The following is a 15,738-nucleotide window of genomic DNA, read 5'->3' as shown; positions in this document are numbered from 1 at the left end:
TTGTAATTCAAGTATTTATTCTATTATGAAACTTAATTTTATGCCATCAATTGAAAACACTCAAGAAAGTTAAAACCGGTTCTTATTTTCAATTAAGTATGCATAAAATCTTACAACAAGCTTACATCTAATTCAATGCAATTCTAATGCTACACACTACAGGGAAAAATGATGAGAACTGTTAGTTGATGAGTCTAAGGTTATATCGAGAGGGATGGAAAATATCCACCATTTACCTTTCTCCAAGCCGGTACAGGTGCTAGGCGAATTTGTTCGAGGGGTTTGGGCGGGGTAAGGTGCAAAATACAGTCCAAATTGGGCAAGGAGTCCCCCTTTGTAGTCATGTAAGGATGAAGAATGGCAGATGGCAATGCAGTTAAATGCATGCAAGTAGTCACAGAACAATGATGAACAAGAGAGAAAAAAAGCAGAAACAAAGAAGTGACAGTTGGAAGCATGGATGTTTAAATGTGTTTAAGATGGAGACCTTGCTTAAAACCTTTGTATGATGACAAGAATAGCAAAAATAGTATTCCATTGGTGTGAAGGGAAGTAGCATTAGCCATGCTTTTTTTTATGTCATATAGTACATTAGGCAATCCAACTGTTTTTTAGTCCTGGAATAAAATATCCTGGGTACAGTCAATCTTTTCTACTTGAACAATGCTGCTCAGCGTTTCTTTTACCCACTTTTGCCTTCTAAAGCTCAGAGTTGTGTATAAACAAACCATCTGAGATCGCCGACATACAAAAAAAAAAACAATCGTCTGCCTGACCAATATCTGTTCTGGACCGCATCTCATTAGGACTACTGCACACACTTTTTCCGTCATCAAACAAAAAGTCAAATATCGCTGCTTCAGCGAAACCTTTAACATTGCTAATGCAACAATTTCTAGTGTAAATACCTGTCGTTTCAGTCCTGAACCCTGTGAAGGAGAGTTTTCCTCAAACTTGGCAAGCAGCTGGGTGGCCATGACTTTGACTTTATTGTTGTTCCCCAGAGCAGCAGAGTCTGTCTTTCTCTCTGAAGGCAACCCAGGGACAGTGGCCTGTCTTTCCTCCCAACCAGTTTTGGACGTTTCATCCTGAGAGATAAGCATTTTTTTTTCTAGTCATGAAGCACACCGGACCTTGTTTTGTGTGTGTTTGGAATAGTAAAATTAAAAAAAAACTCAAGTTTTACTCTTTTATGCTTAGATTACTCAACTCCAAGTATTATTTTACAATTTATTGTTTAGACCCAGATCCTAGCAGGATCTCAAAGGGCAAGATGATCAATCCCAGTTTACGGTTTATAACAACATCCTCTGATCTAGACCTACATGAGAGCAAGGATGATGAAACATGAGAAACCTTGAGAAGGGATCACGTGTGTGGAGGACACCCAGACTGCAAAATAAGTATAGTGGGGACAACAAACCACATCTAAAAATGGATCTTTTAATTTCAGATTTATATTATATATTTCAAACAATGAGGGATGTGTATGTTATCTTGTGACCTCTTGAGAGTGGGCTGCTGATTTTCGCAAACGGCCAGGAGTAGAGAAATAAACTACATAACAATTTTTGTTCCATAGTATCTTTAAAGGAGCATGTGAATATTTGCTTTTATCAGAAGAATGGGGTTAGATCAGTAACTCATTTCAAAAGTTAGGATAAAATAAATGTCTATATGACATTCTATTCTTATTACATCTATTTTAAAAAGAGGTACCCCACAAGCCCGTTTGTTTATAATTCAAACCATAAAGATGAAGGTACAACTCATTTCAAAACATTACTTTTGAGAACTCACGTCTTCAGACTGGCTGGTTTTCCGCCTCTTGCCCAAACTGTCAACATCCTTCTCTTTTTTGTCCTGCTGATAAAATAGCAGGTTACCAATCAAGCTCAAAGAAAACACCCATTTTACATTTAGATTTTTAGGCTCAATCTCCAACCTTTGGATTTCGTTTCCTTGAGATTGCTATGCTTTGTCCAAGCTTGCTAAGGAAGGAAATTGGAGATTTGGTGCTAGCTATGAGAGCCACTTTATCTTCTGGACTCAGATTTAGATTATCTGAAAAAGAAGAAAATGAGGATATCTATACTGGGACACACGCATGGCATGCAAACAAGAATTACAGGCGATGATGTTCTGAATACTGGCACTTCAATTCAATGCATTCATCTCACCTCCAGGTGGCACGGTGTCCTTAAACATCTCATAAAACTGGCTGAGGTACATGACCATCGAAAGTTTGTCAGGTTCCACCACGGAAGACATCTCCTTTCCAGTCATACAGGGTGAGATCCCAAATTCCCGTTCGGCAACATCAAAACCCATCTGGTTGTTTTTCTCTTGGTCTCGCTCGTCCAGAGTATCAAAGTCACTGAAGGTGGTGAAAGGGGGGGAAAAAAAAAGTTCTCATTTTGAAAATGAAAAAGTTGCACAGGATTCAGGTAACATCCTCTAATAACTTACTTGGCTTTAGAAAATGGGTAGGTTAAAGCTGTACTTAGGGATCTAACAAGCGACAAGGATTACTCTTTATGAATTTATGCGAAAAGCTGTCTTGCGGCGGCAAGGCAGCTGAGTGGTTCGCGCATCCGCGGCACAGTTCTGAGGTCATGGGTTCAAATCCAGCTATCGGCCTTCCTGTGTGGAGTTTGCATGTTCTCCCCATCCTTGCGTGCCTTTCCTCCGGACACTCCGGTTTCCTCCCACATTCCGAAAACATTCATGTTAGGTCAATTGGCTGGTCCAAATTGTAATTAAGTGTAAATGAGCGAGTGAGTCGTACGTCTCTGTGTGCCCTGTGAATGGCTGGCAACCAGTTCAGTGTGTCCCCTGCCCGCTACCTGAAGATAGCTGGGATGGGCTCCAGCACCCCCCAACCCTACTGAGGATAAGCGGTGCAGATAATGAATGGATGGATAGCTGTGTCGCTTCAGTAGACATTCAAACTACATTATAGTTCTGTGCATAATTGCATAATTGCGTGTGATTGCAGTTAACTCATTCGGTGCCAGACGTTTCCCTCAAATGGGAAATGCCGGTGCCAGCTCATTTTTGCCATTTTGACTGCCTACACAAAGCTCTGTAGCTATATACAGTAGCGGTCAAAAGTTTAAATCCAGTTGTGAAAAACATAATGTCATGGCTCTCTTGAGTTTCCAGTTATTTCTACAACTCTGATTAGTCTCTGATAGAGTAATGCGAACAGGTAGTTCTTTGACACAAAAAACATTCATGAGGTTTGGTTCTTTTATGACTTTATTATGGGTTAACAAAAAAGGGATCAAATTTGCTGGGTCAAAAATATACATACAGCAACACAAATTAGCAATTTTGGTGAATTAGAAAGTTGTGTCAGTGAAAAGATCTTCATAGCATGGCCTCTTAACTTCTTGTGAGTAATTATGAGTGACTACGGCCGGTGACTTCTCTGAGGCCATATGAATAGGGCTCATTGAACGCAAACACCTAGAAACACTACAAAGGGAAAGTCAAAGGAGCTCAGCATGCATCTGAAAAAGGGAATCGTTGACTTAAACAAATCAGGAAGGTCACTTAGAGACATTTAAAAGCAGCTGCAGGTCCCAAGAGCAACAGTGCAAACAATTGTAAGTATAAAGTGCATAGCACTGTTTTGTCACTGCCACAATCAGGAAGAGAGAAAATTGGTCAGGAGGGTAAAGATTCAACAGAGAATAAAAAAACACATGTGCCAAGAATTAGAAGCTGCTGGAACACAGGTGTCAGTGTACAGTCAAGCGTGTTTTGAATCTCCATGGACTGAGAGGCTACCGTGCTGGAAGGAAGCCCTTGCTCCAAACAAAGATAAGACATTCTGGAGGAAAGTTCTGTGGTCAGACAAAACAAAAATCGAGCTATTTGGCCACAATTCCCAGCAATATGTTTGGAGAAAATGTGAGGCCTTTTACGCCAAGTACACCATCAAGCACGGTGGTGGTAGTATGCTGTGTGGCTGTTTTACTGCCAATGGAACTGGTGCTTTACAGAGAGTAAATGGTATAATGAAGAAGGAGGATTACCTTCAAATAATTTAAGATAACCTAAAGTCATCAGCCCGAAGATTGGGTCTTGGGCGTTGGATGTTCCAACAGGACAATGACCCCAAACACACATCTAAATTGGTAAATGGCTAAATCAGCCTAGAATTAAGGTTATAGAATAGCCTTCCCAAAGTGTATGTAAACTTTTGACCACAACTGTAGGCCTAGGACACATAAAAAAGTGAACTCTCATTTTTCATTAGAAAAAAAAGGATCTGTTAATCAAAAGTCCGGCAGCCCATCAGCGGGCCTTTGGAACATAAAAGGGTAAAGGTACTGTATATTATTAAAACTCTCTGTGTACCGTCTTTCTTTATAAATATCCTATGTTCCAATGTGGGCACATGCAGCTTATAGTCAGGTGCGGCTTATGTATGTACAAAATGTTTTTTCCTTTAAAAATATTCTGGGTGTGGCTTAAAATTGGGTGCACGTTATAGTCCCAATTTTAAGGTAATCGGTAGTAGCAACTCTACTTCAAAAAAATGTAAATTACGCATTGAAGGCAGAATAGAGTTCTGCCGAAATTATTATCAAGGCAAATTGTTATCCTTGGATACCCACATGAGATCTGGCCTGTATCTGTGAATGAGCGCACACAAGGCCAGACCGCTTTTCCATGACATGGTGAGGTCTTTGACGCAAACACTTCGGTATCCCTCAGTTTGTCTCTGGCACCAATTAAGAAGTTTGCTGGATCGAGCGATGGATTCTGAACAGACAAGAAAATAAAGGTGAGGTAAGGAAAATTTGGATCAACCATAATTGGCGGAATTATTTGCATTTATGGGGGGTATGACCTGTGAATAAGAAACTAAAAATGCATAAGGACACATGAACTACAACAATAACAAAGTGGTATAACTTGGTAATTTCAAAAAAGTATCAGCATGACAGTATTCCACAGAAGAGTAAAGTAAGGTCTTTGAGGAAGTCCAAGCCTGAAAGCACATGTTATCACTTGAAACCTATTAAAGCCATTGGGACAAGTCAGGTTACTAGAAATGCCTTTGTACATAGTCACTCCTTTGGCACTTGAAGACTGAATGTTTTGATTTTCTGTACCATTAGGTTCACATGCCTAACATCACACATAATCGAAAATAAGATTAAATACAATGCCAAAGTCAGATTCTAACAATGAGCAAGCTAATGAGCTAAGATGAACATGATGCAATGTGTCTGAAATTAATCCGGTCCAAAGGAAAATTAATTTGGGGTTTCTTTTTCCAAAAAAGTGCAGTTGCATGCATACTGCATTAAATGCATTAGTTTGCTATTAACCTATTCGATGTTGATTTCCCAATTATATTTACACAAAAAAGAGAAGACAATTGTCTGATATGAAATACTCGTTTCAGCACGAGCCATTGTATACAATGAAGGTTATACAGAAGGTGTCCAAATAATTCAGACATCTTAATGCATGTACTACAGCCTCAATCAGGATGAAGCCATTCGGAGACCCGTGTTGTTCATAAAGGTTTATCATCCATGACATCATTAAACATGTTAGTACCGCTTTGACTGGGCCATCAGGAAATTTAATGGACCAGGAGGGGTCAAGTGTTCATTGTCATAAAAATGACATTAGATGCCAATGAAAAGGTTAGGGGGGGTTGCAGAACTATTGCTATAGAAGTTAGATAGGGTTTAGACAGTAAATGACTAAGTTAGTTCAGCACATTGGTACTTTTTTGTTTGATCAGTTACGTGACACTTTTGAGTATTAAAGAAATCACAAACGTGTTAAAATTATTATTTCCAAGAGAGCAATACCATGCATTTGGACTTTGTATTACCTTGCAACTGCTTCTCAAGCAGGCAATTGTCTACAGTGAAAATAATTCAATGACACAATATTACACCAGCAAAAAAATAAATAAATAAATAAAATAAAATTCTGATTTATATTATTGCATTTTGGAAGGTAGTCATTTTATGCAAAGAGAACCTAAAAAAATACATACCATTCCTGATCAACCTTGGTGTTGACGAGTTGATCACATTTTCTATTTCGATACGCATCTCTGTCGACTCTCCTGTGTCTATGAGGTGCCTTACCTGCAAATGAAATGTTGCAATATTTGTTACATTTATCATAAAAATTACTTTAATAAAGTATTCTAATGAGAGTGAGTTGATCCCAATATTTTTTGGGGTCATGCTCACTACATTGACAGGTACACAATTAGTCGATTATGCATTGTAATGTCAACAACTGTAGAAGGTTTTTAAATTGATTTTCTTTTGGAGATTATTCAAATGGCCTTGAAAACCCGATAAGGGCTAAAGCTCATGGCTAAATGTTTCTATTAAACCTATGAGTAACTTGCTCCAGAAAACCTCTTGAAGCATGTCTCATAAAAAGACATTTGAGAGCTTCATAAACATTAAAAAAGTTCATTAAAACTCCTGTGATAAAACGCAGAAAGTTGAATTGTGACATGCCAATTATATTATGTTATATTATATCAAAGAACTTCAAATAAGGACATTCCATGAAACAAAATTATGTGTAGATGCTGAATTTCCACATTGATCAGAAACTCATACACATATTCACTTACTTAAAACTGTACCGTACTACTATTATCACTTGCAGAGGTCAAAACGTCAAAGTTGTCCTTTGAGTCTCCTACTGATTAGGGGAATAATACAATTTAGAACAAAAAGAGTCACAATATATAGATTTGTTGTTGTATGTTAAAGACCTCCCCACATCCGTCCCAGCGATTCTAAATAAGCTAGCAAAATTTGGTCTATTATTAAATTAATAATATTGCAAAAATATTTTCTTAGGAAAATATTCAATCTAAATTTATAAATAATTTACCTATCCTGGTATAAATGTTTCACATAACTATGGATCACAGGCAAAATTCCTTCCACTAATGAACGACACTAAAGACTATTTGGAGTGCTGGGCTAAGCTAAAAGAGTCATTGATTGGGAGAATGAGTTGAATTAAGATGAATACTCTCCCTAAATTAATTTTCCAGGGTCTCGCCATCTTTCTAACTCACACTTATTAGGAAGTTTGATGGACTACAAATGCCTTTTATTTAAGACAAGAAAACACAGAATTTTTAAAAGAATCTCCACAGAGAACTAAAACGGCAAGGGGTCTTGGGCTCCCAAATTTCAGAGTTAATCATTGGGCAAGAAATCTATAAGTCATTCAGTGTTGGTTACAAATGACTGAAACTCCAATATGGCTGGGGATGGAGGCAATTTCTACAAAGCCAGCATCACGGGGGCAGCATATCCACCGGCGAACTGGCTTAGCTCAGGAGGTAGAGCTCAGGGGGTAGAGCGCTCGTCTGGGGATCAAGAAATCGCAGGTTCGAATCCCAGCTCCTCCGTGTTACATGTCGAAGTGTCCTTGGGTGACACACTGAACCCCTAATCACACGACCTGTAGCTCATCTGGTTAAGTTCTTGCCCTCCACAGACAGGGTGAGTAGTTCAATCCCCACTTAAGCCAACTAATACTCATAGAAGAGAAATCCTATGTTTTACTATTGTTCTATGAAAGCTGTTTTTTACCAGATTCACTAATTTAACAACATTTTATTCTGCTTTTATTGTATTTTGTTTACACTTCTCAAGTATTCCTCAGCAAACAGGAGACATTCTACAGCATCCTTAAGCTTTCAGCAAATCCACAAAATGTAGCTAAAATTCTTAATCTAGTCATAACTTTTTTTACTTTGATAACTTGTGTGATGTGTGACAATGAAAAAAAATTCGTAACATCTAATTAATGAGCTTCATACTGATAAATAGTGCAATTGAAGGATTCATATCTTCTGTAAAGACACGTATGTGTCAGGCACCACCAGCATTATTCGCTTCATTTGAACAAGTGATTTTTGTCTAAACCATCCAAATTTGTTCATGTATTCATGTAACATCGTTTAAGCCAATCAGATATGTTGTTTTATGCCTGTGTTTTCAATAAATGAGCCTGAAGCCATTTTGGGTGCTGTGATTCCTTTCTGAACCGATCATGGAAGCAGATCTGAAAGCTCAGGTGGGATGCGCCTCTGATGGAAGGGCTATAAATAAACCTATTCTCAGACTCAAGAGTGTGTTGTCTTTACCTTAATACATGTTTTCACCTTGACAAGAACCTCAGGGAATTAGGGGGTAGTGCCAACACTAAAAATTGAAAACTATAAATTAATTAAATTGTGTTTATGGTAATTGATAACTACCAAGTGAAGACTAGACATGGCACTCCAGAATAGACCCATAATAAAAAAACTTAAATTTGAAGAATAAGCTAAAGCAGGGGCGGCTAACCCGGTCCTGGAGAGACGCACATTCTGCATGTTTTGGAGTTTTCTTTGCTCCAACACAGGTGACGCCCATTTTCAGCTTGTTAGCAGGGTTTGTGAGAGCTTGATAAAGATCCAAGTGATTGGAATCACCTGTATTGGAGCTGAGAAACCTCCAAAGCAGGATGTGCAGCTCTCCAGGACCGGGTTAGCCACCCCTGAGCTAAAGGATAAATGGGCAAAAGTACTTACAACAAAGTGCTTCAGTATTACTATTTGTTGAATGAACTAAGAAAAAACTATGTGGTTTTGAGACTTACCTGGCTGGGTTGAAGGAAATTAAGGCTAATATTGGGATAACGTGTAGTGGGATCCACGCTGTATTGACTGAAGTTCTTGCTGACATTTTCTGGTGTGGTCTGTGGCAGTAGGCGATAAATACTCTCCCTGAGTACAGAGCAGGTGTTTAAAAACAACTCATCAGATTGATTACTAATCCAATCCTTGGATTAATTTTAAGTAAGATCTGACCATAGAAACAGTCCCTTCTTTTACCCACATAAACATTGTTATACAAGAGTGCACAGAACAGTCAGTTGTCATTTAGATAATCTTTTCTAACTTTTTATATAAGGTGAGACCAACACTCTAAAGCAAAAGTTGTCTCAAGAGGATCGACATGAGTTAGTGGACACATGAGCTAAAGTTAACTTTTGCATGAGATCAGTGTTTCCATGTGCTCACCTCTCAGAAAGCACTTCTAATGGCTGTTTTCCCTGAGCCCAGCTCTTCACCATCCAGCCAGAGTCCATGGCTGCAAGGAAACCTCTTGCGATGCCCGTACCCATCGGCCAAAACGGCTGCCGACAACAACACATTTAGTGACAGAATAAAGAATTAGCAGTACTCTGATAAGCCCTCACCTCCAACAGGCTGTCTCCTACCAGCGTTACCAGCAGTTTGTGACCATTACGCTGGCGAACCATGGCAGCACTTTCTGATGCATACATGCAGGTGAAATCAAACATGGCAACATCAGGTTGTCCGTAGTGGTTGATCGCAAAATCCAGAGTGGGCAGCTGGTGGTTGGTTGAGAAATCAGCTGCCTCACGGGCATAAGACAAGAGGGCAACCTGATCCACGTTTGCTCTGGAAAGCAGCATCTCTGTATCGGTGTAATCCTAAAAAGAAAGTGATTATTTATCATTCCTACATAGGCCTAGGCAACCTTTAGATTTTTTTGTATTATTTCCAAAATTGACAATTTTCATGAATTACTAAATCAATTTAGCCAATATTACATGGATTTCCACAGCAAATGACAGCTAATGGTGTATAAATGTGTCTTCCAAGAGGCACCATGTCTGAAAATGTTTGCAGCGTTAAAAGTCAAATATCTTATCCAAAAATGGACACTATGCACTGAAGCTCATGCGGTATATTCCTGCAAAATTTTAGGAATGGATGTCGACTTCCAGCATTTGATCTAATGCAACGGGACTTCTTAAAGTGGAGTCAACTTTATGCCATTATGTAAAATGTTGAATTTATTATGATTTAGTCATGAAAAATAGTTGAGGCACGTCTGGTAGACTTAAATATTTTTCATGAGAAATTATTGGTTGTTTGGATCAGCATGTTCAGTTACATATATCATATAGCAGACAAACAGTATTATTTTAGAAGGATTATTAAGTTTATAAGATTTACACTAAGTGGGATATGATTACTTAAACAAAAAAAGGATAAATTTCGACACTTAAAGAATTACATAAATATTTATCAGATCCCCTTTTGAATAAACAACAGCCTCTGAACACTTCCTGTAATAATAATAATAATTTCCTTTGTATTGTCATTCTTTGTAACAATGTACACAGAACGAAATGTCGATACACCTGACCCGTTGTAGCGAGTCGATGCAGCCGCAGCCAACAGAGGGCGCCGCCATTATACCAATTAGGTATGACTCGGCCGAGGCGCGAACCAGCGACCTCCCAGTCTCAAAGCGGGCACACTACCATCTAGGCTACTGAGCTGGTAGCTTCCAATGTGGCTCTTAATTCTGGTTGAAGCTATATTGATTATTCTTCTCAAAAAAACAGCTCAGGTTAAGTCAAGTTTGATGTTTCCTAACCAGTCCACTTTAAATCATTTAGCAAATTTTCAATAATATTCAGGTTTGGGGACTGAGACAGACCGTTGTACTTGTTCCTCTGCATGAATGCCTTAGTAAAATTTGAGCAGTGATGTGGTGTTGTCTTGTTAAGGTATCCAGCCCTGTCGCAATTTCAATGATGAGAGGTTTAGCAGACTAGTCTCAATAAACTGGTGGCTGGCTAGTTTTTGCAGTCAGCAGGGATTTAGGTTTGTGGATAACTGGCCTGCTTTCTGGGGCCGACCTGACCTGCTGTTTAAGCCTTCCATGACAGGGGACACTAGTGCAGGCCAGGTCACAGGTGATTAGTGAACCTGTAACCATGGGTGTGGAGTCTGTAATGCTAGACCTAACTAGCGTTACGCTAGATTCATGAAATTCACATAGTTTTTGTAGTTTAAAGCGTTCCATTGACTGCACCACACACCCTGATCTGTACTCTTCTATAGCATCTTCTTCTGTGCTTCTTACCTCTGTTTCTCCCTTGTTAGGTGAGGAGGGAGAAGAAATAACATTATTTTCTACCAATAGTCATCCTGCTACTCCACCTGTCAACAATATTCCTGTGGTATGGAATTCGGGCCGCATCTGCCGTCATGCAAGGCACAAGACCCGATCGGCAGTATAATCCTGTGGAGGTTACCACTAAGGTTGCCATTAAGGTTCAAAACTCGCGAAAGGTTTCAGCTCAGTTTACAGTGCTGAAGCTTGGCCTTCTGAATATTAGATCACTGGCCTCCAAAGCTCTACATGACCTTATTAATGAACACAATCTTAACCTTATTGGCCTTTGTGAGACCTGGTTTAAACCAAATGAGTTTGTAGTGTTAAATGAGGCTTCTCCCCGTAACTTTGAGTTAGCACTTGGCACGACCATGCAAAAAAGGTGGAGGCGTTGCTCTTATATCGGAAGGTAAGTTGAAATTTACTCCTAATACCCATACTGGTTTTAAAACGTTTGAAGCACTTGTTATGAAGTCCTTAATGTCAACACCAATTTATTTAGTTGTTGTGTATCGCCCACCTGTACCATACTCAAATTTTTGGGATGAATTTTCAGAACTGTTAACAGACTTAGTAACTTATGCGGACAATGTTGTAATTATTGGTGATTTTAATGTTCACATAAACTCCCCATCAAATTCACTTGCAATTGCTTTTAAGTCACTGATTGATACATTTGGTTTCAATCAAATAGTTGATGTGCCCACTCATAAAGATGGGAATACTCTAGATCTTGTTCTGACCCGTGGCGTAGTAGCCTCAAATGTTACAGTGTTACCGTATCCTAATGCCATCTCTGATCACTATCTTGTTAAATGTGAATTGATGTTTAATGTTTACTGTGATAAGGAAAATTTAGGCTTTAGCAGTCGCAATATCCGCCCCACAACGGCATTACCTTTAAAAGAACTATTACTTATGGTAACTGCAGCCTTCCCTTCGTACACTGGATCTGTTGACTCACTTACAAACAACTTTAATACTGCTTTGGTTAATGTTCTTGATTCTGTGGCGCCCCTAAGGCAAACATTTCGACCTAAGAAGCGTACACATTGGTTTACTGAAGAAACCAGGTCACTCAAACAAGGTTGCAGAAAACTTGAACGAAAATGGTGCACTACTAAGCTGGAGGTTTTCCGACTGGCCTGGTGTGATAGCTAGCTGAAATATAAAGTAACTCTTGCCTCAGCTAAAGCATCGTTTTTCTCTAAGATTATTGTTAAACATAAGAATAATCCAAAATTTTTGTTTGACACAGTGGCGAAACTTACCAGACAATAACTTAACCCAAATAGTTGCACTTATTCTGCTAACGACATTATGGAATTTTTTAATAAAAAGATTCAACTAATCAGGAATGAAATTTTAAAAGAACGCTCTGTATCCTCCTCCTATCTCAAAGATGTGGAGGTGTTAGGTAAGGACCGTGTCGGCAGTTGTTCAGAAACATTCTCCAGTTTAAATGGTTTGTCCCTTGATAATCTAGCACAGATGGTCAGTAGGGCCAAACAAACTACATGCCTGCTCGATCCGTTTCCAGCTTCACTGGTGAAGGATCTGTTTGGGATCTTAGGACCATCAGTTTTAAACATTATTAATATATCGCTATCCTTGGGTATTGTTCCTGTAGCCTTCAAGTCTGCAGTCATTAAAACCACGCTTAAGCGACCTAACCTTGACCCAGAAAGCCTAGGTAATTATAGGCCAGTGTCAAATCTGCCATTTTTTGCAAAATTATTTGAAAAGGTCGTTGCACAGCAGCTAAATGACTTCATGTCAGAAAATACCTCTTTGAAACTGTCCAGTCAGCATTTAGGGCAAATCACTCAACTTAGACAGCCCTGGCTAAAGTCTACTTTTAGCAATAGATTCCGGTGCCTCATCAATGTTACTGCTGCTGGATCTCAGCGCTGCTTACAATACTGTCGACCACAACATATTATTGGTTCGTCTAGAACGCATTGGTACCTCAGGAACTGTACTCTCGTTGTTTATGTCCTACCTGTCAGACAGGATGCAATGTGTTAACTATGGCAATCTGACCTCTAAGCAATCTAATGTCCCCTGTGGAGTTCCTCAAGGCTGTGTACTTGGCCCCCTTCTTTTTAGTATTTATATGATCCCGCTTGGTGACATTATCCGCAAGTATAATATTAGTTTCCATTGCTATGCAGATGACACTCAACTGTATGTGCCACTGGAAACAACTGGACATTTAAGTTGTAGAAATCTGGAGGCTTTCCTTACTGAGATTCAAAGATGGATGTCACTTAATTTTTTTACGCCTTAACCCAGAAAAAAACTGAAATGTTGATTATTGGTCCAGCTCACTGTCGTCAGTTGTTTTCAAACACTACCCTGAACCTAGACAAATGTACCGGTAATATCACCCATAGTGAGTCGGTCAAAAATCTAGGTGTTATATTTGATCCTAATCTGTCGTTTCAGTTACACGTGAAAAATATTACTAGAATAGCTTTCTACCACCTCCGTAATATTGCGAAGATTCGTTCGATGCTGCCCCAATCAGATGCAGAGGTTTTAATTCATGCGTTTATTACTTCTTGGCTTGATTACTGTAATGTATTGCTTTCTGGTCTCACGATGTCTAGCATTAAAAGTTTGCAGCTGGTTCAGAATGCGGCAGCTAGACTTTTGACTAAGACAAAAAAGTTTGAGCATATTACTCCTGTATTGGCCAACTTGCACTGGCTCCCAGTCCACTTAAGATGTGACTAAGGTTCTCTTATTAACATATAAATGTTTGCATGGGCTTGCACCCTCTTATCTCTCCGATTTGATTTCCCCCTATGTTCCTGCACGGAGTCTGCGCTCGGAAAATGCTGGTCTACTTGTGACTTCGAGAGCCAAAAAGTCTGCATGCTCGAGAGCGTTCTCCATCCGGGCCCCGGTGTTATGGAACGCCCTGCCTCCGGAGATAAGATCTGCAACCTCAATGGAAGTTTTTAAATCAAGGCTTAAGACACACTTCTATTCCAAAGCTTATGATTGATGCCCACCTCATATTCTGTATTGTCCTGTCTTTTTCCGACTGCCTGCCTAGCTGATATGAAGGAGAAGGACGATTTGAGATGAGTCAGCGGACCAGCCTCTGACCTGAAGCATGTCAAACCCTGCATTTACAAGCTGGCAGAGATGGGAAGCTGCGTCGTGGCCGTCATAGACTTTCTGGACTAGTTTACAGGCTGGGGGCGTCATTGGTGTCATGCTTTTTTTCAGACATCTTCAACATCTTACCTAATGTTTACTATTCTGTGTACAGTAATGCTAATTGTAATTCACCCTGGTCAATCCTGGAAGGGGGATTACCACGTATGAGGTCCTTTCTCAGTTTCTTTTTTTTCCTAACACTGAGGTTTTTGAGTTGTTCCTTGCCCGCATGCGGGTTTAGGATCAGGTAATTGTGCAATTTTGTAATTGTAATCCTGTGCAGTCCTTAGAGACATTTTTGTGATTAAGGGCTATATAAATAAATGTGACTTGACTTGACAGTACATAGCCATGATCACTCTTGATCAAAGGCAAATTAAGTCATTTGCACTTTCTTGTGCAAGTGAGCAAAGAAAAAACGTCTGTACCGCAAAGGGCACAAAGTCTGAGTTTACTTGCGTTGACAGTTTGTTACTGGAGACAACAATAACGTTTTTAGCAGGGAGAACTGAGACGAAAAACATAATAAAGGATATCAGTTTATACGTGCGTAAAGCTACTGCATAATAATTTTTCCTAATGATAGCCGACAATTTTCCATAACAAACACAGGGAAACACACACAATCAGCTATTTGATGACTCACATGAAGAATGACTCCTTTCTCCAGCAGGCTTTGTTTTTTGGCAGTCATCACAAAGTAGTGTGTATCATCCTTGTAGTAGACAATGTTTTCCAGGTCAATACCTAAAGAGACCAATAGAAAGATTGGAGTGTTACATCCCAAACAAAATCCTTTCCCTATTGCAGAGGCAAACTTCAATGCCTCTGGCTGAGGACAAGCAAGGCAATTTTCTGGCACAGAGCGCTTAACAAAACCCCGATAGTGACCTTATGTCAGCAAAAACATGGCCAAAACTGGGATCAAAGCTTTAGAATTGGATTGACAAATTGAGAGGGGAGAGCAGACTGTGCACTGATTTCACGAAGTTGCTATGAAAATTGCTGCAGTTCCCACCTGTCGCTTCTCTGAGGTCTTGAAAGAACTTCTGATTAAAGATGAAGGCCACTCCGCTAATTTCTTCAACCTTGGCCTCTGCAGTAGTGTTCCTGTTGATGAAATTTGCTGTGATGGCGATTGCAAGTTTGCCACGGAATTCTTTTCGTCGAAATCCTAAACAACAAAGCAGATAGACAGAATATTCAGATAAAATGGGGCGAAGAATGATTCAACTAAAACCTATATTCTACACAAGTTGGTATGACATATTGCAATGCCACTCTTTGATGGTATGGTGACAAAATAAATGTATGTATTTAAAACCAGTCACAAAAAGTGATTTTTAGAGAGCGGAGTTAACATGACATTTTTTTTTTTAAATATGTACAGTACTCTTTCTTTCTGAATTTATATTATCACACATGTATTAATTATTAGCACAAGAGCAAAATAACACAAAATTACAGTTTGATATAATTAAAATAATTAATTCCGTAGTAAAGTCAAGTCATGATTATGTGTATAGCCCTTAATCACAAGGAGTCTAAAAGGGCTGCA

The 15,738-nt window shown here is 39.3% G+C and overlaps 1 protein-coding gene across 5 annotated transcripts in view; it reads right to left on the bottom strand.

Annotated features, from left to right (window-relative positions):
- The window catches only part of mical3a (microtubule associated monooxygenase, calponin and LIM domain containing 3a), a 105,603-nt gene that overhangs the window by 62,572 nt on the left and 27,293 nt on the right, over positions 1-15,738 (bottom strand). For 2 of the 5 annotated variants that reach the window (XM_088341011.1, XM_088341009.1), the window contains exons 6-17: positions 15,199-15,354; positions 14,827-14,927; positions 9,271-9,528; positions 9,092-9,207; positions 8,668-8,794; positions 6,035-6,128; positions 4,629-4,776; positions 2,181-2,377; positions 1,946-2,064; positions 1,801-1,863; positions 909-1,088; positions 237-332 (exon numbers count right to left, since the gene is read on the bottom strand). In XM_088341011.1, the coding sequence (XP_088197137.1) occupies positions 237-332; positions 909-1,088; positions 1,801-1,863; positions 1,946-2,064; positions 2,181-2,377; positions 4,629-4,776; positions 6,035-6,128; positions 8,668-8,794; positions 9,092-9,207; positions 9,271-9,528; positions 14,827-14,927; positions 15,199-15,354 (1,655 nt within the window). Of the gene's footprint in view, positions 1-236; positions 333-908; positions 1,089-1,800; positions 1,867-1,945; positions 2,065-2,180; positions 2,378-4,628; positions 4,777-6,034; positions 6,129-8,667; positions 8,795-9,091; positions 9,208-9,270; positions 9,529-14,826; positions 14,928-15,198; positions 15,355-15,738 lie in introns of all 5 variants that reach the window. The other 3 variants (XM_088341010.1, XM_088341012.1, XM_088341008.1) reach the window with 2 other exon arrangements.

The sequence above is a fragment of the Urocampus carinirostris genome, chromosome 7, assembly GCF_059441175.1.
Source record: "Urocampus carinirostris isolate Australia breed hairy pipefish chromosome 7, RoL_Ucar_1.0, whole genome shotgun sequence".
In the NCBI taxonomy this organism is placed as follows: domain Eukaryota; kingdom Metazoa; phylum Chordata; class Actinopteri; order Syngnathiformes; family Syngnathidae; genus Urocampus; species Urocampus carinirostris.
This window is presented reverse-complemented; position numbering and strand designations above follow the sequence as displayed.